General features: G+C 44.3%; 1 protein-coding gene across 1 annotated transcript in view; it reads left to right on the top strand.

Moving 5' to 3' along the window:
* Positions 1-4,980: 4,980 nt before the first annotated feature.
* LOC141107160 (uncharacterized) overlaps positions 4,981-26,507 on the top strand; it is a 46,651-nt gene continuing 25,124 nt past the window's right edge. Inside the window, exon 1 of the mRNA XM_073597910.1 lies at positions 4,981-5,060. Within this exon, the coding sequence (XP_073454011.1) occupies positions 4,997-5,060 (64 nt within the window). The 5' untranslated portion in view covers positions 4,981-4,996. The remainder of the gene's footprint in view (positions 5,061-26,507) is intronic.

Below are 26,507 nucleotides of genomic sequence, written 5' to 3'. Positions count from 1 at the left end.
TGTGGTTTGTGCAGATATTATGTTTTTCAAGAGCTGTGACTTTCATTTCACTTGACTTGAATTAGTATTTAGAAAAATGGTAACAAAAAAACGATGCAGACTCTGGATCCAAATGTATACTTGTAATTCTACTTCCCTGTTCAAATATTTTATTGAAATATGTCAGTGTACATGGCAAGGTACATAAAAAGTGGTAAAGAATTTTACAGTACAAAGCATTAAAGTGGTTGTAAACCCTAGAAAAAAAAAAAACCCTGCAAGACAAAGGCATAATGAGCTAGTATGCATAGCATACTAGCTCATTATGAATTACTTACCTGAAATCAAAGCCCCTGCAGCCGTCCTCGATGAAACAGGAATATCCAAAAAGGACTGCTTGCAGTAAAGGTGCCACATCCCAAATACATATGGAAATGGAGATACCCCCTAGGGGTGGGATTTTAAAGGCACTACCGTAACAACAATATATAAAAAAGTATAAAGTTTATTGTACATAGGAAAAACACATAGTAAAAAAAGAATAAACACATAATGAAGGATGCATGATGGTGTACAAACGTTTAGCAGAAAGACAAGATACACAATCCTAAACCCCGATAGGATTGTGTATCTTGTCTTTCTGCTAAACGTTTGTACACCATCATGCATCCTTCATTATGTGTTTATTCTTTTTTTACTATGTGTTTTTCCTATGTACAATAAACTATATATTTTTTATATATTGTTGTTATGGTAGTGCCTTTAAAATCCCACCCCTAGGGGGTCTCTCCATTTCCTGCAGCCGTCCTCGTACCCTGCTCCGGCGGCCAACATCGCTCCCGGAGTTACTTCCGGGTATCGCGGGCTCAGGCGCTGTGATTGGCCAGAGCCACGATGATGTCACTCTCACGCACGTGCGCGGGAGCAGCCAGTAATGGCACAGTCTAACTGAAGCAACGGCAGTACGTGCCGTTGCTTCAGTGCGCATGTGCCGATGATGTCGGCACATGCAAATACAGGGGATATCTCCTAAACCGTGCAGGTTTAGGAGATATCCAGTGTAGCTACAGGTAAGCCTAATTATAGGTTTACCTGTAGCAAAAAATGGTTGTAAAGGGTTTACAACCACTTTAAGTAACACATCAAGCATGAGTAACAAAAAAAAAATAGGACTGCGTTTTGGACATACGCAGTGGCGGTGTGTCCATTAAGGGCGCACGGGCACCACCCCCTCTCTCCAGCCATTGTATGAATCTATCCATGGCTGCCACCACCCCCTGTTCAGGCCTCCGGCCCCTTTTCGGACTCCGGGCGCCTGAATTACAGCGGCGCGGGTGGTAGCTCAAATAGAAACAACTTATTATGTAAAGTCACAATAAGTACACCAAGTAAAGAAGGGGTACTTATCATCAATGATGGAACAGAGATAATGCCTTATCTAGGTAGTTCTGCAACCTAGTAACAAGCTCATGGGAAGTTTTACGACACAAAGCTATACAGAATATTAGCAAGTACTAATAAACTCTGATCATGAATGTAGGCAGGTTGCCTGCTGTACTGTAGTTAGCTAGCCAGCTTAGCTGTCCAAGTCAGGGATAATGAGTTAATGTTTCGCCGCCTTCTCTGGTCAGGTTCATGGGCTGTTTTGGGGTCCGGCATCTTTTTCCCTGTATTATAAAAGGGGGGAGGTTTGGGTCCCCGAGAGAAAGAAAGAGTGGGAACTATCATAGAAGAAAGTTGCTGGAACCTGTTGTGCTCTCCAGGAAGGCCAGCTGGTCAGGAAAGCGTAATGATGGACACCAACACCCTGTGTCTTCCAACTATGGACTTGTCCCTAAAAGACCTTATCCGTGCAGGTATGCTGGGGCAGCCACAAATAGTGTTAGTTTTGGAAAGGACATTTTATCCTGTTATGCCAAAGTTCCAGTAAAGTTGTTCCTACTGCTTTAAGCCGGGTCTGAAGTCATTTAAGGGGGTGCATGTGGGTCTTGGCGTATTCCTCAGAACCTGGGTCTGTAAAGAGGATTTGTGCTAGGAGAGGAGATTTAGGGAGTTTGTGCTAGAAGCGGTGATATGGTGGGGGGAATGTGTGCTAGTAAGGACGATCGGGGAGTACTTGTGCTAGAAGGGGAATTTTTTTTTGGGGGGGGGTTAGTATTTGTTCTAGGAGGAGGCATTGAGGGGAAATTTGTGCTGGAATGGGGGATTAGGGTAAATGTGTGTGTGTGTGTGTGTGTGTGGGGTGTTTGAGGGATAGAAGATTTGGAGGGGGGGTTTGCTGACACATAATGCTCTCACATCTTGGGGGGGGCAGTTTGGCTTGTTCGCCCTGGGCTCTAGATGACCTTGCCCCGGCACTGGGTGGCAAGGCAAAGAAGAGGAGGTAGTTGCCATGGGAAACTGTATGGAAGGTCGGCTACAAGGCTCTTCCCCACAACCCTGGCTGATGGTTGTGGGGGTCTGCGGGCCCCCAGATGCCCACCCGCACACTATGTGAATGAGTATGGGGTACATAGTAAAAAAAAAAAAAAAAGTGTACTGTAAAAAAATTATAGTAGGCAATTTTTGACAAATTATTAAAAAATAAAAATAAAGTCCACCGGTGTAGATCCATCATCAATCATGATGCCGCCGCCGACTTAAAAAAAAAAAAAATCTCTCCGGTCCCGATGAAGGCTCCCACTGTCTGCCAACTATTACATAACTAAGGGGCATGGGCCACCCGGGCAGAACCACCACCTTGTGATGTCATCGACCCAGTATGCCCTCGGTCGATGATGTCACAAGGGGGGCAGTGCCACCCAATGACGTCACTGGGTGGCCTCGCCCCCTTAGTTATTGAAGAGCTGTCAGACGGCAGGAGCCTTTGTCTACACCGGAGGTTTTGTTTTTTCCCCAGGTTGGGGGTGGAGGTGGGCGTCGTGATTGACCACCCCGATGAAGTCATGTGTGCTGTGACGCAACGTGTCGGGAGGAGTCAGGTGACAGCAGTTTCGATCACGGTCGGGACTGGAGGATCTGTATGTTGATGCGCTCAGGAGACTTACCCATGCTGATTACTGTAGAGTATATGTGAGTTACTATTTTTAATAAATTCTTCTTTTAATAAAATATTACACCATGAGTATTGTTTCTATTTTATTACATCCTGACACTGCTGAACGGAGGAAAGGAGAACACACAGTGGAGGAATCACCTGTTTCTAAACGCTGTTAGACCTATATGCTCTAAACGTGCAGTGAGTGGCTAGAGTGCACAGTGTGGATTGCAGTTGGTGTATGGGAGTGTGACCACATCACACAAGAAGTCTAATCTATATGCACTTTATCAACACTGGAATTTAGTTCACTTATGTATGGACACTTGGTTTTCGTATATTAAGCTCTAAAATGGACTGTATACTAATATTCTATTGATGAACTTTAATGACTATTATATGAATTTGGTACATTTATTTTTGCTTATTTGCACAATTATTTGCAACACTGATGACTTGGACACACCACCCAGTAGGGTTATTAAAGAATGTATGTTTTTATGTAATTTATTTATGCAATTACTTATTTGCACAGTTGTCGACCCTTTTGTAGCTCCGGATATTTGCATTTACTACCCAGAGGAGAAAATCCACTTATTATTATTATTATTATGTATGATTTAAAATATTTTTTAAGGTTTTACACATTCAATCAGAGACAGTTCACATAAGTATTGGTTGTATGCTATTAAATAAATTGATGGAAAATTTACACATAAGGACACATTACATTTTTTTTAGATTTATTGAGTATAATATACAGTACACAAGTATCATTTATAAGGATTGGCAATCTAGTGGAATATATCATTGGATACAATTACAAGCTCATTTATTGCTATTTAACAACAGGCATTACAAGTAAAGTGCAACATCAGATTTGTTACAATTGTGACTGACAATGGATCTACACCGGGGGGACATTATTTTTTATTTTTTTAAAAAGGAGTTTGCAAAAACTTGTGTTGTGTTTCTATTTACTTTCTACACTTTTTTTCTAAATGAGTAGGGGTACTTCAGTTCGTACCCCATATTCATTCACATGGGGGGGCGGACCTTTGTTAAAGGGGGCTTCCAGATCCCGATAAGACCCCCACCCGCAGACCCCCACAGCCACCGGCCAGGGTTGTGGGGAAGAGGCCCTTGTCCCCATCAACCCCCCCCCATTTTTGGGGGCCTGGGGCCTGGTATGGTTCAGGAGGTGGGGGGGGGGGGCTCACTCATTTCCCCCTTTCCTGATCTTCAAGGCTACATGCTCAGAAACGGATCTAGTATGGATTTTGGGGGGGACCCCATGCTGTTTTTTTTCATTTATTTTACATTGCCGGCATTCTATTGTTCACATTCAGCTGTCAGTCATCGGTTGTTAGGGATGCAGTGGCCGACTTCCCTGCCTGCTCCTTAACAACCAGCTATTCTTCACACAGAATTCAAATTGGTCTAAAAAATTGGAATTTGTTAAAAAATAAAGAAACCAAACAAAACTAAACAAATTTGCTGAAGATTTTTGGAACAGTAGAGGCACTAACTTGGCAGCTAAAATGGGGATTTTAGGTGCTCACTGCATTTCTGGCAGTCAGCAGGTTTTCAATGTTCAATCTGTTGGCTGGTGGTATATCCTGGACCAACTGGAGCTTCAGGACTGCAATGCAGGTCAAGGACCAGGCTGCGCTGTCTCATAGATGTGTCCATATCACAAGGCTTATTGAACTGGATCACAATTATTGCAGGTAAGGCAGATGTACTGCGTGTATTTCATGTGTCTTTAGTAGCTTGCATTGAGCTCAGTAGTCAATTATTTTAATTAAACTGGCCCTAAAGGCTAGGTGTTACATTGTCTTTACCACACTTTCCATGATGTCACCAGCGTAGCAAAGGATGAGTGTAGAAGCGGAAGGGTTCAGGTGGGGGTGGTCAAGAAACAAAGAGAAATGAGACTAGAGTAAAAACTAGCAGTTTTCAACACTCTGTCTTGGCGAAATGAAGCTCCTTCTGTTCACCTGCATATTTCCTTTACTCTTCAGCTGCCTTGTCCTACAAAAAGGTAGGAAATTATACAACTTTCACTATAAAGAATGTATATTAGGATTATTGGCTCAGGTTGGGTACTGGTATATTCTGTAAGGGCACCAGGGCACAAGGGCACAGGGGCATAGATACTTAAACAGGAGAGATAATTAATCCTTTGGTGATTCCTTTATTTTCCATATTGAATGACATTTTACAATTGTTTAGAGCAGGGTTTCTCAACCAGGGTGACGTGGTTCTTCCAGAGGTTGCTAAGGGTTCATTGAGAACTGAGCAATTTCTGCCTCTTGGATGCTAAATGGAATCCTTTAATATATTAAGATACACTATATTGTCAAAAGTATTGAGATACATGAACTTTAATAGCATTCCAGTCTTAGTCTGTAGGGTTCAGTATTGAGTTGGGCCACCCTTTGCAGCTATAACAATTTCAACTCTTCTGGGAAGGCTGTCCACAAGGTTTAGGAGTGTGTCTATGGGAATGTTTGACCATTCTTCCAGAAGCGCATTTGTGAGCTCAGGCACTGATGTTGGACAAGAAGGCACTCATCCATGTCTTTTTGGACCAGGTTGAAAAATGCACAACGACCAATGGCAGAAAGTGATGGTAGCACTTTCTCTTTCAATATAGAGCTGTACATCTGTGAATTTATGATACTATCATTGAAATGCAGCTCCCCGACACCAGCAGAACTTATACAGCCCCACAGAAGGAACTACCATCACCATGTTTCACTGTAGGCACCATGCATTTTTCTTTGCGACACCATACAGTTTTGAAGCCATCAGTTCCAAAAACATTTATCTTGGTCTCATCATTCCAGAGTACAGAGTCCTAGTAGTCTTCTTTTTTCAGCATGGGCCCTGGCAAATTCTAGGCTTTTTGTGCATGAGCTTTAGGAGAGGCTTCTTTCATGGACAACATCCATGCATGCCATTCCTGTGCAGTTTACGTTGTATTGTGTCACGGGAAACAATCACCCCTTTTCATTTACAATCACCCCAGTTTGTCTTTCTACTTCTTTAGCTAACTGCATTGAACTTGCATGGTGTTTTTCTTCAACCCTTCTCATCAGAAGATGCTCCTGTTGAGGTGTTATTCACTGTGGATGGCCTGGACGTCTCTATAAAATGATTGCAGTTCCATATTTGTTACATTTTTGTATTACTTTTGTTACAGTATTCTCTCTGATCAGGGCCGGTGCTACCACTAGGCAAACTAGGCAGCCGCCTAGGGCGCACTGCTGCCTAGGGCGCCGGCCACTGGTGTTCCTACACTCTTCTCTCTGCAGCAAGCAACTAAGTCTCAGCATCAGCAGGCAGCCGCCGTTCCATTCGCACATAGTGTCAGAGGCGCAGCGCCGGCGGAGGACTGTGTCCCGACTCCCGAATGAATGGAAGCAAGCAAACATTCATTGATGGGCGCTAGTAGACTGCATTTGATGGGTGTTGGTGAGGCTGCATTTGATGGGCGCTGGTGAGGCTGCATTGATGGGCGCTGGTGAGGCTGCATTTGATGGGTGCTTGTAGGCTGCATTTGATGGGCGCTGGTGAGGCTGCATTAATGGGTGCTAGTAGGCTGCATTTGATGGGTGCTGGTGAGGGTGCATTTGATGGGTGCTGGTGAGGGTGCATTTGATGGGTGCTGGTGAGGGTGCATTTGATGGGTGCTGGTGAGGGTGTATTTGATGGGCGCTGGTGAGGGTGCATTTGATGGGTGCTGGTGAGGGTGTATTTGATGGGCGCTGGTGAGGGTGCATTTGATGGGTGCTGGTGAGGGTGCATTTGATGGGCGCTGGTGAGGGTGCATTTGTTGGGCGCTGGTGAGGGTGCATTTGATGGGTGCTGGTGAGGGTGCATTTGATGGGCACTGGTAGGCTGCATTTGATGGGTACTGGTGGGCTGCATTTGACAGGCACTTCATTAGAAAGGTGGGGTATACATGGGCAGGGCAAAGGGGATGGAGTCAGGGGTGGAGCCAAGGGGGGGTGGCAAAATGAGGTTTCGCCTAGGGTGTCAAAATTCCTTGCACCAGCCCTGTCTCTGATAAGTAAAGCTTTACTGATCTTCTTGTAGCCTTCACCTTATTTGTGTAAAGAAATTATTTTCTTTCTTAGGCCTTGTGACATTTCTCTTTCATGTGATGCCATTGCTGACAGCATGAAATGTGAAGGGATTTTTCTTTGCTAAGTAACGCCCTTTTATAATCAACTGTCTGCTGGACACCTGTTTAATGAATAATTACACTCACCTGTAGTTGAATTCTTGTTAATTAGGACTTTGTTGTTTAAAATGTAGCTTTGCTCCTAAGGCCCCATACACACTATTAGATTTTCTGCAGATTTGTGTCTTCAGATTTTCCAAAACCATATAATATTAGGTCAAACCTTAATGCCGCGTACACACGATCAGAATTTTCGACAACAAATGTTCGATGGGAGCTTGTTGTCGGAAATTCAGACCATGTGTAGGCTCCATCTGACATTTTTTGTCGGAGTTTCCGACAACAAAAAATTGAGAGCTGGTTCTCAAATTTTTTGACAACAAAATCTGTTGTCGGAAATTCCGATCGTGTGTACACAATTCCGACGCACAAAATTACCATGCATGCTCGGAATCAAGCAGAAGAGCCGCACTGGCTATTGAACTTCATTTTTCTCGGTTCGTCATACGTGTTGTACGTCACCACGTTCTTGACGTTCGAAATTCCTGACAAGATTTGTGTGACCGTGTGTATGCAAGACAAGTTTGAGCCAACATCCGTTGGAAATAAATCCAGGATTTTGTTGTCGGAATGTCCGAACGTGTGTACGCAGCTTTAGAGTTTAAATTTGTATGCAATCAGGCCCTTGCACTACATGGTTTTGGTAAATCTGAAGATAAAAATCTGCATAAAATCTAATCTAGTGTGTATGGGAGCTTTTGACTTTCATTGGGGTGTAGTCATTTTTGCAACATTGTCTTGAATAAATTTGTTAGGAAAAATACTTTTTTTGTGTGTGCAAATTAACAAATCTTGGTTACAATTAATGGCTCGCATTTGTGGGAGTATTTTGTAGTATAGTGTCCCATAGAAAATATTGATACTAAAAAGAAAGTAAAGGTTTTCTGACAAATCTGTTGGTACTCATTTATGGTGAGCACTGTATAGAGTATATATATATATATATATATATATATATATATATATATATAAAATATTATATTATATTATATTATATTTATATATATATATATATATATATATATATATATATATATATATATATATATATTACCAGTCAGTATCCCTGATCACTGACACACACACTGGTGACAGCCTGTAAAAAAAAAAATAGTAAAAAAAGAAAAATTGATTTAATCTCTTAACCACTTCAGCCCCGGAAGGATTTACCCCCTTCCTGACCAGAGCACTTTTTACAATTCGGCACTGCGTCGCTTTAACTGCTAATTGCGCGGTCATGCAATGCTGTACCCAAACGAAATTTGCGTCCTTTTCTTCCCACAAATAGAGCTTTCTTTTGATGGTATTTGATCACCCCTGCCGTTTTTAGTTTTTGCGCTATACACGGAAAAAGACCGAAAATTTTGAAAAAAAATGATATTTTCTACTTTTTGTTATAAAAAAAATCCAATAAACTCAATTTTAGTCATACATTTAGGCCAAAATGTATTCGGCCACATGTCTTTGGTAAAAAAAAATGTCAATAAGTGTATATTTATTGGTTTGCGCAAAAGTTATAGCGCCTACAAACTAGGGTACATTTTCTGGAATTTACACAGCCTTTAATTTATGACTGCCTATGTCATTTCTTGAGGTGCTAAAATGGCAGGGCAGTACAAAACCCCCACAAATGACCCCATTTTGGAAAGTAGACACCCCAAGAAAATTGCTGAGAGGCATGTTGAGCCCATTGAATATTCATTTTTTTTGTCCCAAGTGATTGAATGACAAAAAAAAAAAAAAAATTACAAAAAGTTGTCACTAAATGATATATTGCTCACACAGGCCATGGGCATATGTGGAATTGCACCCCAAAATATATTCAGCTGCTTCTCCTGAGTACGGGGATACCACATGTGTGGGACTTTTTGGGAGCCTAGCCGCGTACGGGGCCCCGAAACCAATCACTGCCTTCAGGATTTCTAAGGGCGTAAATTTTTGATTTTACTCCTCACTACCTATCACAGTTTTAAAGGCCATAAAATGCCCAGATGGCATAAAACCCCCCACAAATGACCCCATTTTGGAAAGTAGACACTCCAAGCTATTTGCTTTGAGGCATGTTGAGTCCATGGAATATTTTATATTTTGACACAAGTTGCTGGAAAGTGACAAATTTTTTTTTTTTGCACAAAGTTGTCACTAAATGAAATATTGCTCACACAGGCCATGGGCATATGTGGAATTGCACCCCAAAATACATTTAGCTGCTTCTCCTGAGTATAGTGGATACCACATGTGTGGGACTTTTTAGGAGCCTAGCCGCGTACGGGGCCCCGAAAACCAATCACCGCCTTAAGGATTTCTAAGGGTGTAAATTTTTGATTTCACTCTTCACTGCCTATCACAGTTTCGGAGGCCATGGAATGCCCAGGTGGCACAAACCCCCCCAAATGACCCCATTTTGGAAAGTAGACACCCCAAGCTATTTGCTGAGAGGCATGGTGAGTATTTTGCAGCTCTCATTTGTTTTTGAAAATGAAGAAAGACAAGAAAACATTTTTTTTTTCTTTTTTCAATTTTCAAAACTTTGTGACAAAAAGTGAGGTCTACAAAATACTCACTATACCTCTCACCAAATAGCTTGGGGTGTCTACTTTCCAAAATGGGGTCATTTGGGGTTTTTTTTGCCACCTGGGCATTCCATGGCCTCCGAAACTGTGATAGGCAGTGAAGAGTAAAATCAAAAATGTACGCCCTTTGAAAGCCTGAAGGCAGTGCTTGGTTTTCGGGGTCCCGTGCGCGGCTAGGCTCCCAAAAAGTCTCACACATGTGGTATCCCCATACTCAGGAGAAGCAGCAGAATGTATTTTGGGGTGTAATTTCACATATTTGAGCAATATATCATTTAGTGACAACTTTGTGCAAAAAAAAAAAAAAATTTGTCTCTTTCCCACAACTTGTGTCACAATATAAAATATTCCATGGACTCGACATGCCTCTCAGCAAATAGCTTGAACTGTCCTGGCATTTTATGCACAACATTTAGAAGCTTATGTCACACATCACCCACTCTTCTAACCACTTGAAGACAAAGCCCTTTCTGACACTTTTTGATTACATGAAAAAATTATTTTTTTTGCACGAAAATTACTTTGAACCCCCAAACATTATATATTTTTTAAAGCAAATGCCCTACAGATTAAAATGGTGGGTGTTTCATTTTTTTTTTCACACAGTATTTGCGCAGCGATTTTTCAAACACATTTTTTGGGGAAAAAACACACTTTTTTAAATTTTAATGCACTAAAACACACTATATTGCCCATATGTTTGATGAAATAAAAAAGATGATCTTAGGCCGAGTACATGGATACCAAACATGACATGCTTTAAAATTGCGCACAAACGTGCAGTGGCAACAAAATTAATACATTTTTAAAAGCCTTTAAAAGCCTTTACCGGTTACCACTTTAGATTTACAGAGGAGGTCTACTGCTAAAATTACTGCCCTCGATCTGACCTGTGCGGTGATACCTCACATGCATGGTGCAATTGCTGTTTACATTTGACGCCAGACCTACGCTTGCGTTCGCCTTATCGCGAGAGCAGGGGGGACAGGGGTGCTTTTTTTTTTTTCTTTATTATTTTTTTGCTTTTTTATCTTATTTTTAAACTGTTTCTTTCATTTTTTTTTTTTTTTTTTATCATTTTTATTGTTATCTCAGGGAATGTAAATATCCCCTATGATAGCAATAGGTAGTGACAGGTACTCTTTTTTGAAAAAAATGGGGTCTATTAGACCCTAGATCTCTCCTCTGCCCTCAAAGCATCTGACCACACCAAGATCGGTGTGATAAAATGCTTCCTCAATTTCCCAATTGCGCTGTGTACATCCGACGAAATCGAAGTCATGAAATGCTCGTAGCTTCCGATTTCTTAGGCCATAGAGATGTTTGGAGCCACTCTGGTCTCTGATCAGCTCTATGGTCAGCTGGCTGAATCACCGGCTGCATTCTCAGGTTCCCTGTTGAGACAGGAGAGCCAGAGAAAAACACGGAAGACGGTGGGGGGGGGGGCATTCTTTTACATGAAAGCCGACCGCTGACTGAAAAGAATGATACCAAGATGATACCTAAACCTGCAGGCATCATTCTGGTATAACCACTCAAAGTCGTGAATGGCGTACCTGAAGACAAAAAAATGGTTAACAATAAAGCACAGTAAACGGTAAAGTATAAAAAATTGCATACCTGAAAAGCAAACATGATAAAACATAATAACAATAAAACATTGCAGAATAGAATACAGTAAAAAAGAGCAGAACAATAGAGAGAGAATAGAGAGAGAGAGAACAATAAAACGACAACTATTTTTTTTTTATTTTATATTTTTGTTTGTGTTTTTTTTTTTTTTTAACACTTTTTTTTGTAACTGTAACTTTTATAACTGTAACCGGTTCCAGGTTCGGGTCTCTCAAAATGCGATGGCATCTTGGGAGACCCTGTGAAAGTGCGCCTAGTCTGTGCAATGCTGTACCCTAAGCTAATACGCAACTAGTGAATGGTAGCGTTCAAAACATTCACCAATGCAAAGACCAGGATTGTCAGGACAGGAGGGACAATAATAGGGGGTGTCACGCCTATATCCGCGCTTCCTGCAGACACAACATCTTTTTTGGGGGGTTCGCTGGGTAGGGGTACTCGGGAGGACATAAAGAAAATGCCTCTCATGCAGCCGACTGCATTTGGTTGGGGATGTGAATGGGGGAAGTACGGGTGCTTCAGAAGCGGTGGGTTCCCAATTAGGATTGGCGAATGCAGCAGGAAGGGCATTATGGGCACAACAGGCCTGTGTTTGTCTTTTTGTTGGCAGCTGGACACTACTTGTGCTTGCCACCTCACCAGCTTGAACTGCACTTATGGGACTCGCCACGTCACCAAGTGTTACTGCAGTGCTGGTTTGACTACGACCGGGGTGTACTAGGCCGCTGGCGCTTGCCAGTTCACCAAAACGCTACCAAAAAACTGTTAGCGATCGCAGGGATCAGGCCTGACTCTGCGAACGCTGCAGTTATGCGTTTAGTGTTTTGTAAGTGACAGTGATCGATCAATACTGCACTTGGGTGGGCTGGGCTGGGCCGGGCGGAGGGGCAAAACGCAGGTGCTAGCAGGTATCTGGGCTGATCCCGCTAACACTGCGTTTTTGGGAACCCTAAACTGCTGGGGACGCTAGTATAGATCTGATCGGTTCAGATATTGATCCGTTCAGATACTATACCACTAAGAGAGGCGTATGCTGCGTGCGTGGGTGTTAGCGGTACTGGCGCTAATCTGACGCTGCCTGGGGCGACGCATATCACCGGCGGGCGATCAGGGGGCTAAACCTTTATTCGGTAATAAACGGCAAGTGCCCTGACACTATAAAAAATAAACCAACTAACCAGCGTCACCCGTAGCGGTTATACGGTGATCAGTGGTGAAAGGGTTAACTAGGGGCAATCAAGGAGTTAAAACCTTTATTAGGTAGTATATGGGGGTCCCTGTCGCTATAAAACGCTGACGGCGAACCTAATTAGCGACACTGGTGATGGGGGGTGATCAAGGGGTTAAAACTTTATTAGGGGGTGTTAGGGGGGTACCTAGACCTAAAGGGGGCTAACACTCACTGCCCTAACACACTAACTGTCACAAACTGACACTAATGCAGTAATCAGAAAAAAAAAACTGCTTGGTGTCAGTGTGACGGGGGGAGGGAGGGGTGATTGGGGGTGATCGGGGGGCGATCGGGTGGGGATCGGGGGGGGGAATCGGGGGTGTAAAGTGTGCCTGGCATGTTCTACTGTGAGGTGTAGTGTTGTGCAACTCACTCAGATGTCTTCTCTCCTCGGCGCCGAAACGGAAACTGCTGAGCCGAGGAGAGATGACATCACATCCCCTGCCTCTGTGTACTACACAGAGGCAGGGGACGATTCTCATTGGCTGGGAGCGATCGCGGGGGGGGCCACGAATGGATGGCCTCCCCCTCATCTCTGAACGCTCCCAGACCAAACCCGACCGCCTCGGGCACCGGGGGGGGGGTCCAATCGGACCCCCCGCCCGCGGGAAGGCAATCACGTACCAGGTATGTGATTTTGCCTGCCCAGTGCCATTGTGCAGACGTATATCGGCAAGTGGTTAATTTTCCTAAAAATTGTTACAAAAAAATTACAACTTCAAAAAAACTCACCATGCCACTTACTAAATACCTTGGACTGTCTTCTTTACAAAAATGGGTCATTTAAGGGGTATTTGTACTGTCCTAGCATTTTAGTACCACAAGAAATTAGATAAGCCATGAGTACATCAGGACTGATCAATTTTCAAATATACTGTATATACCATAGTTTGTGGACTCTATAGCTTTCACCAGACTAAATAATATACACTGATTTTGGTTATTTCTACCAAAGAAATGTAGCAAACTAAACTTTTGGCTAAATTTATCTAGAAAGATTATTTAATTGCAAAACTTTATAACAGAAACGACAACATTTTTTATTTAAAAATTTTCAGCATTTTTTTCATTTATAGAACAAAAAAAAAAAAACTCAGTTATTATTACATACCACCAAAAGAAAGCTCAAATGGTGTGCAAAAAATGATAAATATGTTAAACTGGGTACAGTGTTGCATGACCGAGCAATTGGCAGTTACATTAACTAAATAGCAAAAAATGGCCTGGTCATGGAGGGGGTAAAACCTTCTGGGGGTCAAGTGGTAAAGTGCTGTTGTGCTCAGACTATAGACATGAATTAAATGAATTACTTTAACAAGCATTAAAAGAACTTTAAAATAAGCTATCCCAACCTCTGTAGCTAATTGTAAGATATTCAAAATTCACAACAAAGGTTCCAAAGCTGAGTTTTCAGTTTCTAACAGCTCATAAACACCCGCTGAATGTTTATATTATAGAGCATGGGAGTGGTGGAGCAGTTTAGCATAAGAAAACTGGGCTAACACCCCTCAGGCCACCAAAATACTGAGTTTTTAATACATGATTGTAAAATTAAGAGTGCATTTCTGACTGTCCAACAGGATTTTTTCTGTACTTTAACCACTTGTGTTACTTAAACTGACAATTGCGCGGTCATGCAACACTGTACCCAAATTAAATTTTTGTAATTATTTTCTCAAAAAAAGAGCTTTCTTTTGATGGTATTTGATCACCTCTGCGTTTTTTGCTCTATAAACAAAAAAAGACTGACAATTTTGAAAAAACAAAAAAAACAAACAATATTTTTTACTTTCTGAAAAACGTAGATGATACTGCGCCACGGAATCCACAAACACAGTATGAGAATAAAAGAGATAGGATAATATTAGTAATATGAATGGGCAGAAAAAATGGGCAGAAAAAAATGCCCTGATGCTCCAAAGGAGAGAATTGCTGCCTCTACAAATTATTACCACTTAAGTGGAGCACTAGGTGAATTGAAAAACAGTAGACGTGGCGCTATTTCTCCTTTTATCTAATTGTGAAATTGGAGTGTTGCACCCCCTGCCTGTTGGTCACAAAGTGTATTTGCAGAAAATATTTATAGGCATAAAACTTCAAAACAGATATGTCCAACTGCCTTGTTGTAACCTCTGGTGCAATGAACCACTAATGTGTTACATCCCCTGGAGTGCAAAAATATAAAAAATATATAAAAAAATGTTTTACTTTCTGCTATAAAACATATCCAATAAAATGAAAAAAAAAAAAAAAAATCAAATTCCTTCATACGTTTAGGCCAATATACATTCTGCTACATTTTTGGTAAAATAAAAAAATACCAATAAGAGTATATTGATTGGTTTATGCGAACACAATAGCGTCTAAGAACTATTGTATATATTTATGGAATTTTTATTTATTTATTTTTTTATACTTGTAATGGCAGTGATAAGCGACTTATAGCGGGACTGTCTATTCCCCACAAGGGGGGGGGGGGGTTTGGTGTTAGTTTGCCGCCCCCCCCACAATATTAAGCACCAGCCGCCACTGCTCTGCAGAAGACTGTTGTGGTGTTCACATCACTTCTCATCGGGGAACATTGCTAGGACTGGTGAGCGGGCACTTGCCCGCCCTCTATGTAATAAAAAGGAACACTGCATGCAGACAATGTCTTGTTCTTTAGCCTAAACCTGTAGTACTTTGTGCTACACTTACTCCCTGTCGAGCAATGACAGTGTTCATCCTGCTACAGGACAAAACAAGCACACTTTACACCACCCTGCTTGCTTGGACATACCAGCCTAACTCTCTTCACTCTGCTTATTGGGATATCTCCAGTATATCACCAAAGAGCTAGATGAAGACACAAGGCCTTCTTTTTCTTCTAAGGGGCTAGAACATATCCCCTACCACAAGGGATTAACACCTTTGGTGCCATAAAGGCCCTACTTTCACCTAGGACTCTATTTATTAAGTGAGGGGGTTTAAGACTTTAAAGGGGTTGTAAACCCTCGTGTTTTTCACCTTAATGCATCCTATGCATTAAGGTGAAAAAACTTCTGTCACTGAGCAGCCCACCATCCCCCCCATTTTACTCACCTAAACCCGTTCGTTCCCATGCCGTAGACGCGTGCACCCTCTCTGGCCGGGGTCTCAGCTCTTGATTGGATAGATTGATAGCAGCGCAACCATTGGCTCCCGCTGCTGTCAATCAAATCCAATGATGCGAGGGGCAGGGCGGGGTCCGGCTTTCTGTGTCTATGGATGCAAACGCTGGACTCTGGAGCGCGCCCACACGGGTACCCCCATGGAGAGCGCTACTCCTAGGTGGTTTTCCGGTGTGGGGAGGAGCTAATAGTGCCGCTGGGGGACCCCAGAAGAGGAGGATCGGGGCCACTCTGTGCAAAACGAACGGCAAAGTGGAGGTAAGTATGACATGTTGTTTTATTTTTTAAAACACGAGAATTTAGTAACCCTTTAAGGTTAAATTGGTTGCATTGAACCACATACAGTGTTATACCTTTTCTGGACCTGTGGTGTCAGGGGTATAGAAGGGAGTGGTCTGACATGAGCGGGTCATTCCCCTGCCCTTCACCTGCCTGGACCCACAGTGCCCAACTCAAGCAGATTCTGTTGATCTTGTGTAGGTACTCATTACTTATATATTTCAATCAATTATTCTTCCTTTTGCCTGTTTTTTCTGCCATCAGGGTTATTTGTTATAGTAGTCATGGTGATAGGTGTCCTAAGCCGCGTTATCCCCTTTTGGGCTATATAAAAGTCTCAGTGTTTATATCCCACATGAGCCTCATATCCCCAGACGACACTGCTTACAGAGCAACGGGTGCATTGGGAGTGGCCTCACACGTGACATTATTCTCCAAGTCAGCCTGACCGCTTGGACCTGCTGGTTGTTTGTAACACATGCTGTGTAATCTCTTCAAAATTGTAAGTGGGATTTTATAATTTTATTAAAATTTTCTTGGAATACTATACTATGTGGATTTTCCTCTGTACTTTAACTTCCTCCATTGAGTCTATCTTGGCTTAGGAGATCGTGGAACCTTTGCATGCGAGATCGTGGTGTATATGGCTATGTATAAAGCATCTGATGGTCTCCTTGTGTGATCACAGCAACTGGTAAGGAGCTCATGTAATGGCTTGTGGTAGTTGATTTCCAGTTGATTGCATAAAATATTAGGGACTGGGGAACTATATACACCTCTTATATATACAACTTCCTCCAGCACAAACTTGACTTTTGATATCACTCTCCAGCACTTTACTTGACTTTTGAGCTCACTCTCTAGGTCTCTTTTGCTTTTAAAGGGGAACTCAACACTCCATTCTCCAATGCTCATGTCTCCCCCCTCTAACCCCTTGGATTTCCATGGGCTAGCTTTTAAATGTGAACTTCACACTCCACTCCATAATTCAAAGGCTGTGAGATGCCTTCACCAATCCAAACCACATCCTTTTTTAGAGCATACAACAGGGCCAGCTAGGAAAGGGGCGAGAAGAGCGATTGCCCAACCCCCTCCTGAACCATACAAGGCCACATGCACTCAACATGGCTGGCTGCCTTGCCTTTGGGGCATGTTGGGCTCAGCCCAATACCAACCACAAAGCACCTTTTACCCACTAGTTTAAAGGGCATTCCACATTCCTTAAAGCCCCCTGTCTGCAGCCCCCACAACCCCAGCCTAGGGTTGTGTGGAAGAGGCCCTTGTCCCCCTGAATATGGGAACAAGGTGGTTGACTTTTGGGGTGCTCAAGCCCCTCCTGCCCCCAAGCATCCACCCCCCTTTCATGGGCTGGCTTGCTGTGTGTTTGGTATGGGTTTGTTAGTGTATGGGAGGGGCACAATATTTTTTTAGTTTGGGATGGTATTTTTCTCGTGGGGGTTCTCATTTTAAGCCTTGACAGACCCAAATGGCCTTGTATGTATTGGGGGCAGGCTATTTTTTGTTTGGTGTTAAAATCTTGCAGCTGCAATGTAGATTTGTAAGTTTTCTCTAAAAAGCCATACATCTTTGAAGCAGCATTTTGGATACATGCTACAGATGCACCACTTTACAGGCAGAGTAAGCCCCCCACCCCTAAGTTACTAGCTTTTAAGCAATTTTGCATTTTTAAAGGCACTTCTCCTTGTTTCATTTTTGGGGTTGTCCAAATTGGTGACATTGATATATGTCCCTCAGGGTGGGACCTGGGTTCCCATACCCATTTTAAGGCCAAAAACTGGAAGATACGCCAGCCAAGTGGGCACAGTTCTTTTAACTCCTATTAATTTCCTCTGCAAAATGGTCAGACCTCAAATCCATGTTCTGTTAGTGTCTCAAATTAACATACATGTGTTTTTTGCTTTCCTTGCTCTTTTCCAAGTCCTGTTTTGTTGGCCAATAAAATTTGTAGCAATTTTTTATGTTTTATGTGTTTTCATGCAACAGATTTCCCAGCTGCAGCTTAACTAGGCTGATTGGCATGGCAAAACAAAAAAAAGTGTGATTTGTCTAAAAGCTATTTTCCTGGTGCCTTCATGGCAGCAGGAAAGGAAAATTACAGAGAGGTAAGTATTCAATTTTCCATTTTAGCACAGTGGTTCTCAGCCTCAGTCCTCAAGTACCCCTGACAGGACATTATTGGGAATTTATCTTAGCTAAAATAGCTGGCCAAAATACCAAGCCACTGACTGTGATTTAAAGCACCTATTCAAGATGAAGGAAAACCTGCAAACATAGCCTGTTGAGGGTACTTGAGGACAGGGTTGAGAAGCACTGATTTAGAGCACTGAGCTAAAATCTAGCTCAAGACAATCCTAATATAATCGTGGGCATTTGAGGGAAATCAAGTGAGTATTAGAACCCCTGCTTGCCTTTTTTAGGTTGGGCTTTGTGTCCCTTTTCTGAAAATTGGCTTCACTTCCTTTCACATAGCCAAACAGGAAGTGAGGGTAAAACCCTACCAATGTCTTTCCTTGGGGACTCACAGGTCAATCTAACTGGTGTCCCCATTAGGCAAATTGCACTCTACCACTTTGTTGTGTACGCCCCACATTATTAGGTATTTTGGGGTTTATTAAAGGCAAATCCACTCTGCAATACAAGTGTATTTGTTGTAAATCTGAGGGGAAGCACTGGTGATTTTATCATCCAATCATGTAGAAGCAGAGATGCTATTTTTTTATTTTCCTTGCATGTCTCCCTCAGATTTCCAGCAACTGCACATCTAAATGCACTTGTAGTGCAAAGTGGATTTGCCTTTAGTAAATAAACTCCAAAGTCCAAGATATCTACTAATTTGGGGTGTACACAGCAATATTCTAGTGTGCAATTTATCTAATGGGAAAACTATTTAGATTGACCTGTGTGTCCCCAAGAAAAGACATTGGTAGGGTTTTACCCTCATTTCCTGTTTGGCTATGTGACAGGAAGTGAATAAATTTGAAGGACAAAGTGGCAACATTTGGGAGGTGTCTTCATCCTATCAGGGGCGCAGACAAAGCCAAAAACTGACAAGACTTCTAATCCCTCTGCACTCTATCCCCAAGCAAAAATAAGAAAGAATTTCATTTAGTTTAACTTTGCAAAGACACATTCTTAAGTTCAACTGTGATGCATGTCAATTGCCCATTTAGACCTTGTTTAATAGAAAACACCAGTTGCCTTTCACTAGAAACATTTGTTAGTCCAGTCCTGGAAATTTGCATCTGCTTTACTATTAATTTCCCTAAAAATTGGGTTCCTGCAGCTAGATGCACAACCGCTGTGTATGTGAGATGCGCAACTGCTGTGTGCGCGGGGGTGTGTACCCGAGCATAGCTGGTTCCCAGATGTGGTGGCCAGCACACAGGAATGACATCACGCCCCTACAGAAAGTTGCTTGTACTGCTGTTAATTTCTTCCCACCACCATGCCCCGTTCACTTTTCTCTGAGGAAGAGATGATCCTTATTTGCAAATTAAGATCTTTTTTTTTTTTTTTTTTTGCACTTAAGATGGTCATGCACAATGCAAACTGATTGGCCAATCTCTGTCCAACTTAATATTTAGGTAAAATAGGTAATAGGAAGACTTGAAGAATTAATTCAAATGATAGGAAATCAAACAGGCTCTTGCACTAAATCTAACTTATCTAAGATCTAACTGATTGCAGTGTATGGTCACCTTTAAAGATCTGAAAATATACATTTATTGGGTTTAGAAACACTTCTCTGTTCTTTATAATGTATTGAAAGATTTGGGTAAAAAAAAAAAATCAAAGATATATTAGAAGTGATAGGAATGAGATTAGCATCCAAACGGTTAATTAACTGAGAACACCTACTAATTGCCTAACAAGACACATCCAATGAGATGAAATTAACCAATTGGATTGGGTGTGCGCTATTATCAATGAGAAAACCGCAGTTATCCTAGCGACAGTTGCAGTTTACATAGGTGGGTATTTATTATCTTATATTTTCAAAGTGCCCCGGTTCGCACGTTCGGTTAATGGCTTTTCCAGTGCACCAATTAGTATATCAGCCCCACAGTCTGCATCCCTCATGGCAGTCATGTTGCACATTTCAAAGGTGAGCTGCATGCTTCAGCAGTCTCTCACGCATAGAAATACGGGTCAGGTAGTCTCTTGTTACTGCCCCCCTTCTTCTCTGATGGAGACAGAGTGGCTCCTTGCAGGCCATCCTGCTTTTATGACCACCACTCTGTCTTTGTAGATCTTCCCAGCCTCCATTCCTTCTGCATGTCCTCAAAGCGGGCCAAGGCCTCCTCACACTCTGGCACCCGCAAAGGCTTGGGGATATACAAGTATTTCCACACTAGGTCATCCTCCCACTCTCCCTGGGAGTTCTCCATGATGTCTATAGTGTCAGGAGGGACATAAGGGTAGTGTAGAGCAACTCTGTGCTGAACTTCCCGCTGGAACCTGGAAAACCTGGGCAATTCTCCGGGCTTCCCTTTTCCTAGCAGGACACAAGCGTTGGGGGACCTCTTGACCCACTGCCTGTATTCAGCTGCTCTGGTCTGGGTGGTGGAGGGTCTGTTGTAGAAGAGTTGTCTACTGCTGATGGGAGTTCCCGCAGCTTACTCCGCTCCCATTGCCAGATCTGGAACATCTACCACCCCGGACTGGATTTACTGGACCTGGGAGCCTCCCAGCTCCCATTCCTCCTCCGAGCTGCTGTGGGATGACCAATCTGTTATCTCTTCCAGGGCCCTGAATTCTGCTTGCAGTCTGGGAGAACCCCAATCTATGGCCCTGTCCTCGCCTTTCCCTTCTGGCTCACCTGAGGGCACATCCCCCTCCAGCACTGGCTCCCTCCAGATGGGGCTAGGAAAGGACTTTTACTGGTTCCTGCTGGGCAGTACAAAGGCTTGGTTTCCACTAGTGCAATTTGTCTTGCGACTTGGGACTGCAGAGTCACATGACAAGTCGTACCCCATGATTTCCAAAGGGTACCATTCATATCTGTGCGACTTCAAGTCCCAGCGACTTCAAAGTAGTCCCTGCACTACTTTGGTCCCACTTTGATGCGACTTGAGGTCCATAGACCTCAAGAATACACAAACATTGTTTCAAGTCGCATCAAAATCGTGGCAGGTCGCAATAGTGGAAACCTAGCCTTAGGCCCCTTTCACACTTGTGCGACTTGTCCTGCGACTTGGGACTGCAAAGTCCCATGAGAAGTCATTCCCCATGATTTCCAATGATAACCATTCATATGTGCGACTTCAAAGTAGTCCCTGTACTACTTTGGTCCGACTTTCATGCGAGTTGAGGTCCATAGACCGCAAGTTTACAAGGCATTCCCTTAAATCACGTCAAAATCGCGCCCGCAAAATCGCTGTAAAATCGCACAACTTTTAAGTCGCGGCAGTGTGAAAGGGGCTTACAGTCACCAGGTCCCTGGCCAGGCCGCAGGCCATGACAGACTCGTCTTCCCTTATGTCGCTGGTATTTGCAGGGGAGTCACCAGGCTCATACTCTACCCTGCCTTTCGGCGATGATTCCAGGCCCGCTTCGGCCTTCCGGGCTGCACTCGTCACAGTCCTGACTGCAGGTTCATGTTGTAGTACTGTGGCTCCTGCTGGCTGGATGCAAGCTGTGTAAGCGGTTCACCGCAATGACGGCACCAGATCCATGCACTGATCATTGCGGTCGGTATCCGGCATTCTGGACACAGCAGGCACAGACGCTCCATCCCATCAAGCACCTCGAGGGCGAATCCCCCGCCACGCTCCAACCAGACACTGGTATCCACCAGTGTCTGCTCCTGCAGATCAGACAACCAGTTCAGCGCTGGAAACATATGAGCACACTCCGCCATCTTGCTCCTCTGCCTCATGGTGTCTGCTAGCAGGGAACACTGGGTTTCCTCTAGGGGGTGGCACCGCCCCCTCGCTTCCAGACAGGCTGACGTCTGTATAACTGATAGGCAGGCCCCTACCTTGGCGTACTGTAACACCTTGTTAGACTAACTGAAGTTTGCAGGCACTCTGGGACTAGCAGAACTTGTCTGTGCCCGAGCATCTTGGAAAAGATGACCGCTGACTTTTCCGGTGGTTGCCAATAGCAACAATAAAGTTTTTAGTCCATGTCTCAATAAAAGAAACATTTCTAGCACAGTCCCACCTGCAGGCACACGCAGGCTTACCCTGATCACCCCAGGCAACAGTAGACATCTCCAGGCGCACTTCACTGTATAAAGCAGGAGTTTGAAGCAAAAGTTTTAAATGCCCTGTGTTTTCAGCTTGCTGGACACATTTGTAATCCACGGGGCACAGCACATGGTAAAGTAGTTACTGAATTGCAGAATTTAGCACAAATTTCCATCCCAGCCGCGGTTGGGCAACTGGGTAAGCAGGCAGCAATACTTAACAGGCAACTCTCGCTGGTTACTATGGACAACGGCACTTAATGTTGTAGTTCTCACACTGCAGGGGGTGGGTCCTCCAGAAACTACCACCTATATCTGTATTATCCTAAATTACCATAATATCTAAGTACCTGGGATGTCTCAATTGGACAACCAATAGAAGGAATGGGAGCTATAGGTGAGGAGACATGTGCAAAAACTGAGATAAAATTGTATGAGCAAAGTTCTAACTCGCTGGATCAATAAAACAGTATTTATTAATGTCAAATGGAAAAGGGAAAAGATCAACAACATAATATGGTACCACATAAGACACACTACATATAATAAAACCCAATCCACCTCTCAACTCCACGCAGTATAGACATTTTGTGGGTATTGAGTAATTGAAAAGCAAAGTACAGCTTTCCTGAATAGACCAATATTCAAATGGAAAAACAAAAGGTGGGACTGTATTTGTAAGGTCATAGAAGTAGACCTGTGGAAGACCAGCATTGATATCAGTCAATGAGGTAAGAAAAAAAAAAATGCAGTAATGATTCTATCCAGGGGTCAATACCCACAATCATCTACATGTAGCAGGCATGTTGTAAGGCAATTTCTCCTTTTGGCCACAAGAGGGAGACAGAGAGCTGCTGACTTGTCCTTCCAGAGAACTCAGAAACACAAAGCACACTGGGTAAAAGGGGAGCTTCAGGAAGCTGAGGTAAATGAGGAGAGGGGAGTGCCGAGGTGAGAGAAAAGAGAGAGAGACAGGTTTTCCACATAGCACTACAGAGAGAGTGCTGACAGAAGATCTGAGGAGGGCTGTCTGAGGAGAGTGAGGAGAGCAGCCTGGGTTACCAGCACCTGATTGAGGGGAGAGGCACACGCTGACACCAGGGACTGTGTAACCCAACAGCAGGGCTGGACTAGGACAAAAATTTGGTCCTGGACTTCATCCAGACTGTCCCACTGTAATTTTGAGTGTCCCCTTCAGCAGTCCCCTAACATCAGTGTCCCCATCAGCAGTCCCCTTACATCAGTATGTCCCCATCAGCAGCCCCCGTACATCAGTGTGTCCCCGTCAGCAGTCCCCTTACATCAGTGTCCCTGTCAGCAGTCCCCTTACATCAGTGTCCCCGTCAGCAGTCCCCTTTCATCAGAGTGTTCCCATCGTCAGCAGTCCCCTTTCATCAGAGTGTCCCCATCACCAGCAGCCCCCTTTCATCAGAGTGTCCCCATCACCAGCAGCCCCCTTTCATCAAAGTGTCCCCATCACCAGCAGCCCCCTTTCATCAGAGTGTTTCCATCACCAGCAACCCCCTTTCATCAGAGTGTCCCCATCACCAGCAGCCCCCTTCCATCAGAGTGTCCCCATCACCAGTATCCCCATTCCTCAGAGTGTCCCCATCACCAGCAGCCCCCTTTCCTCAGATTGTCCCCATCACCAGCAGCCCCCTTACATCAGAGTGTGCCCATCACCAGCAGCCCCCTTACATCAGAGCGTCCTCTTTACCAGCAGCCTCCTTACATCAGAGTGTCCCCATCACCAGCAGCCCCCTTACATCACCAGCAGCCCCCCCATCACCAGCAGCCCCCTTATCTCAGAGTGTCCCCATCACCAGCAGCCCCCTTCCATCAGAGTGTCCCCATCACCAGTATCCCCCTTACATCAGAGTGTCCCCATCACCAGCAGCCCCCTTACATCAGAGTGTCCCCCTCTCCTCCCCCTCCCATGTGTACTCACAGTTCTGAAGGCAGCATCTAGTTCCTCTCTCCAGTCATGTGATAAGTGACAAGTGATAAGGGGAGAGAGGAAGAAAAGTCTGCCAGCTGTCTATCTCCCCCTGCAGGCTGGAGGGAGCAGAAAGTCTAATGCTCTCTCCAGCAAGTGAAGGCAGCTGCTCCCCCTGACAGGAGTGAAATCGCGATCACTCACTGTCAGAGAGGAGCGGGGTGGAGCTACACGTGGGGACTCGTCCGGGATTTCCTGTTCTGCTAGCAAACCACCAAGACAACACCCTTGCAAGCATCAAGATGAATCCTGTTGATGTGAGCCCAGAAAGTTCAGGCCAAGTAGCCTCTTCGGAAAAAGCTACCTTACCAACACTTGTAGCCATGATAGGGCCGGAATTCATTGCCGCCTTGAAAGAGTTTGTGGCAAAGTGTCAGAAGAGTAGTCCACTATACACTGGGTCCCAATACCAAAAGCTGGGAACCTTTTCTGGAAAACAGCCAGTTCCTGTCAGTGACGAGAGATTCGAGGAATGGCTGCAGTCAGCAATGCAAGCCTTAGATGAGTGGGACATCCCTGAGCAGGCATGTACTGGCCTACCGGGAGTTTCCCGGTGGGCCGATGGGGACACCCTGATGTAAGGGGGCTACTGGTGATGGAGACACTCTGATGTAAGGGGGCTGCTGGTGATGGGGACACTCTGATGTAAGGGGGCTGCTGGTGATGGGGACACTCTGATGTAAAGGGGCTGCTGGTGATGGGGACAATCTGAGGAAAGGGGGCTGCTGGTGATGGGGACACTCTGAGGAAAGGGGGCTGCTAGTGATGGGGACACTCTGATGAAAGGGGGCTGCTGGTGATGGGGACACTCTGATGAAAGGGGGCTGCTGGTGATGGGGACACTCTGATGAAAGGGGGCTGCTGGTGATTGGGACACTCTGATGAAAGGGGGCTGCTGCTGATGGGGACACTCTGATGAAAGGGGGCTGCTGGTGATGGGGACACTCTGATGAAAGGGGGGTGCTGACGATGGGGACACTGATGTAAGGGGACTGCTAAGGGGGACACACTGATGTACGGGGACTGCTGACGGGGACACACTAATGTAAGGGGACTGCTGACTGGGACATGGATGTAAGGGGACTGGTGACAGGGACACTCATCTGGTCTGGATGAAGTCCAGGACCAAATTTTTGTCCCAGTCCAGCCCTGTCTATGAGGCTCAGAAAAAGCAGAGAATCACCGAGAGTTTGAGGGGGCCAGCCTCAGAAGCTATTTGCAAGCTGAAACTTAGCAAACAGGACTGTACTGCTCACAACTACTTAGATATCTTGCAAGACATGTTCGGGATAACAGAAAAGGCCTCTGACCTCGTGTACCAGTTTGAGCATACCTACCAAGATGAGGGGGAGAAACTATCTGAATACATGAGGCATCTTGACAAGATAATGCAACAGATACTGCTAAAGAAAGGTATAGATCCCAGGTCAGTTGACAGGGTCCGGGCACAACAGGTTTTAAGGGGGGCTCAGCCCTTAGATCCTATTATGATCCAGCTGAAAACGCAAAGAGATGGTGGAATTTTGAAGTACCCTGAATTAATCCGGACGGTGCGAAAAGAAGAAGCTCTGTTGGAGAGAAAAAAAAGAAACCTGAAACCAGAATCTGTCACTGAGGTCAGATTGATTAGTGTAACTAGTGATGACACAGAGATAGGGCTCTTGAAATCCCATGTGTTGCAAATGATGGAGATGATGATGCTGCTAGCATCCAGGATCACTCCACCAGCTAATGAGAATGTCTCAGAGCCCAAGCAGACTTCGAACCCTACAGTCATTTCTGCAGAGAATCCTATGAGTCAAGTAGTCTGTCTTAATTGCGGAGGAGTGGGTCATTACCGACACAACTGCACAAGTCCGCTAAAACATGTCAGCTGGTTCCCAGAAGCCGGTAGGAAACCTCAGAGGGCCCTGGTGAAGAAGCCAAATGGGTGCCCACCTACAGCAGTTAGCCTAAAAGGCAAAGACCCAGGCAAGCCACAGCAGAAGCCTAAACTGTCACAGAGGGCCCTCACTGCTGTTTCTGAATGACCAGACAATCCGCTCTTATTGACCTCAAGTGCCCGGTCGTGGAGAGTCGGTGCATACCAGCCCTCTGGAGCCCAACAGAAACACCAGCAAAACCCGAAGCCCATCAAGAAGGGGGCGCAAATACAGACGACAGGACAA

This window comes from Aquarana catesbeiana, linkage group LG09 (assembly GCF_042186555.1).
Source record: "Aquarana catesbeiana isolate 2022-GZ linkage group LG09, ASM4218655v1, whole genome shotgun sequence".
Lineage (NCBI taxonomy): Eukaryota > Metazoa > Chordata > Amphibia > Anura > Ranidae > Aquarana > Aquarana catesbeiana.
This window is presented reverse-complemented; position numbering and strand designations above follow the sequence as displayed.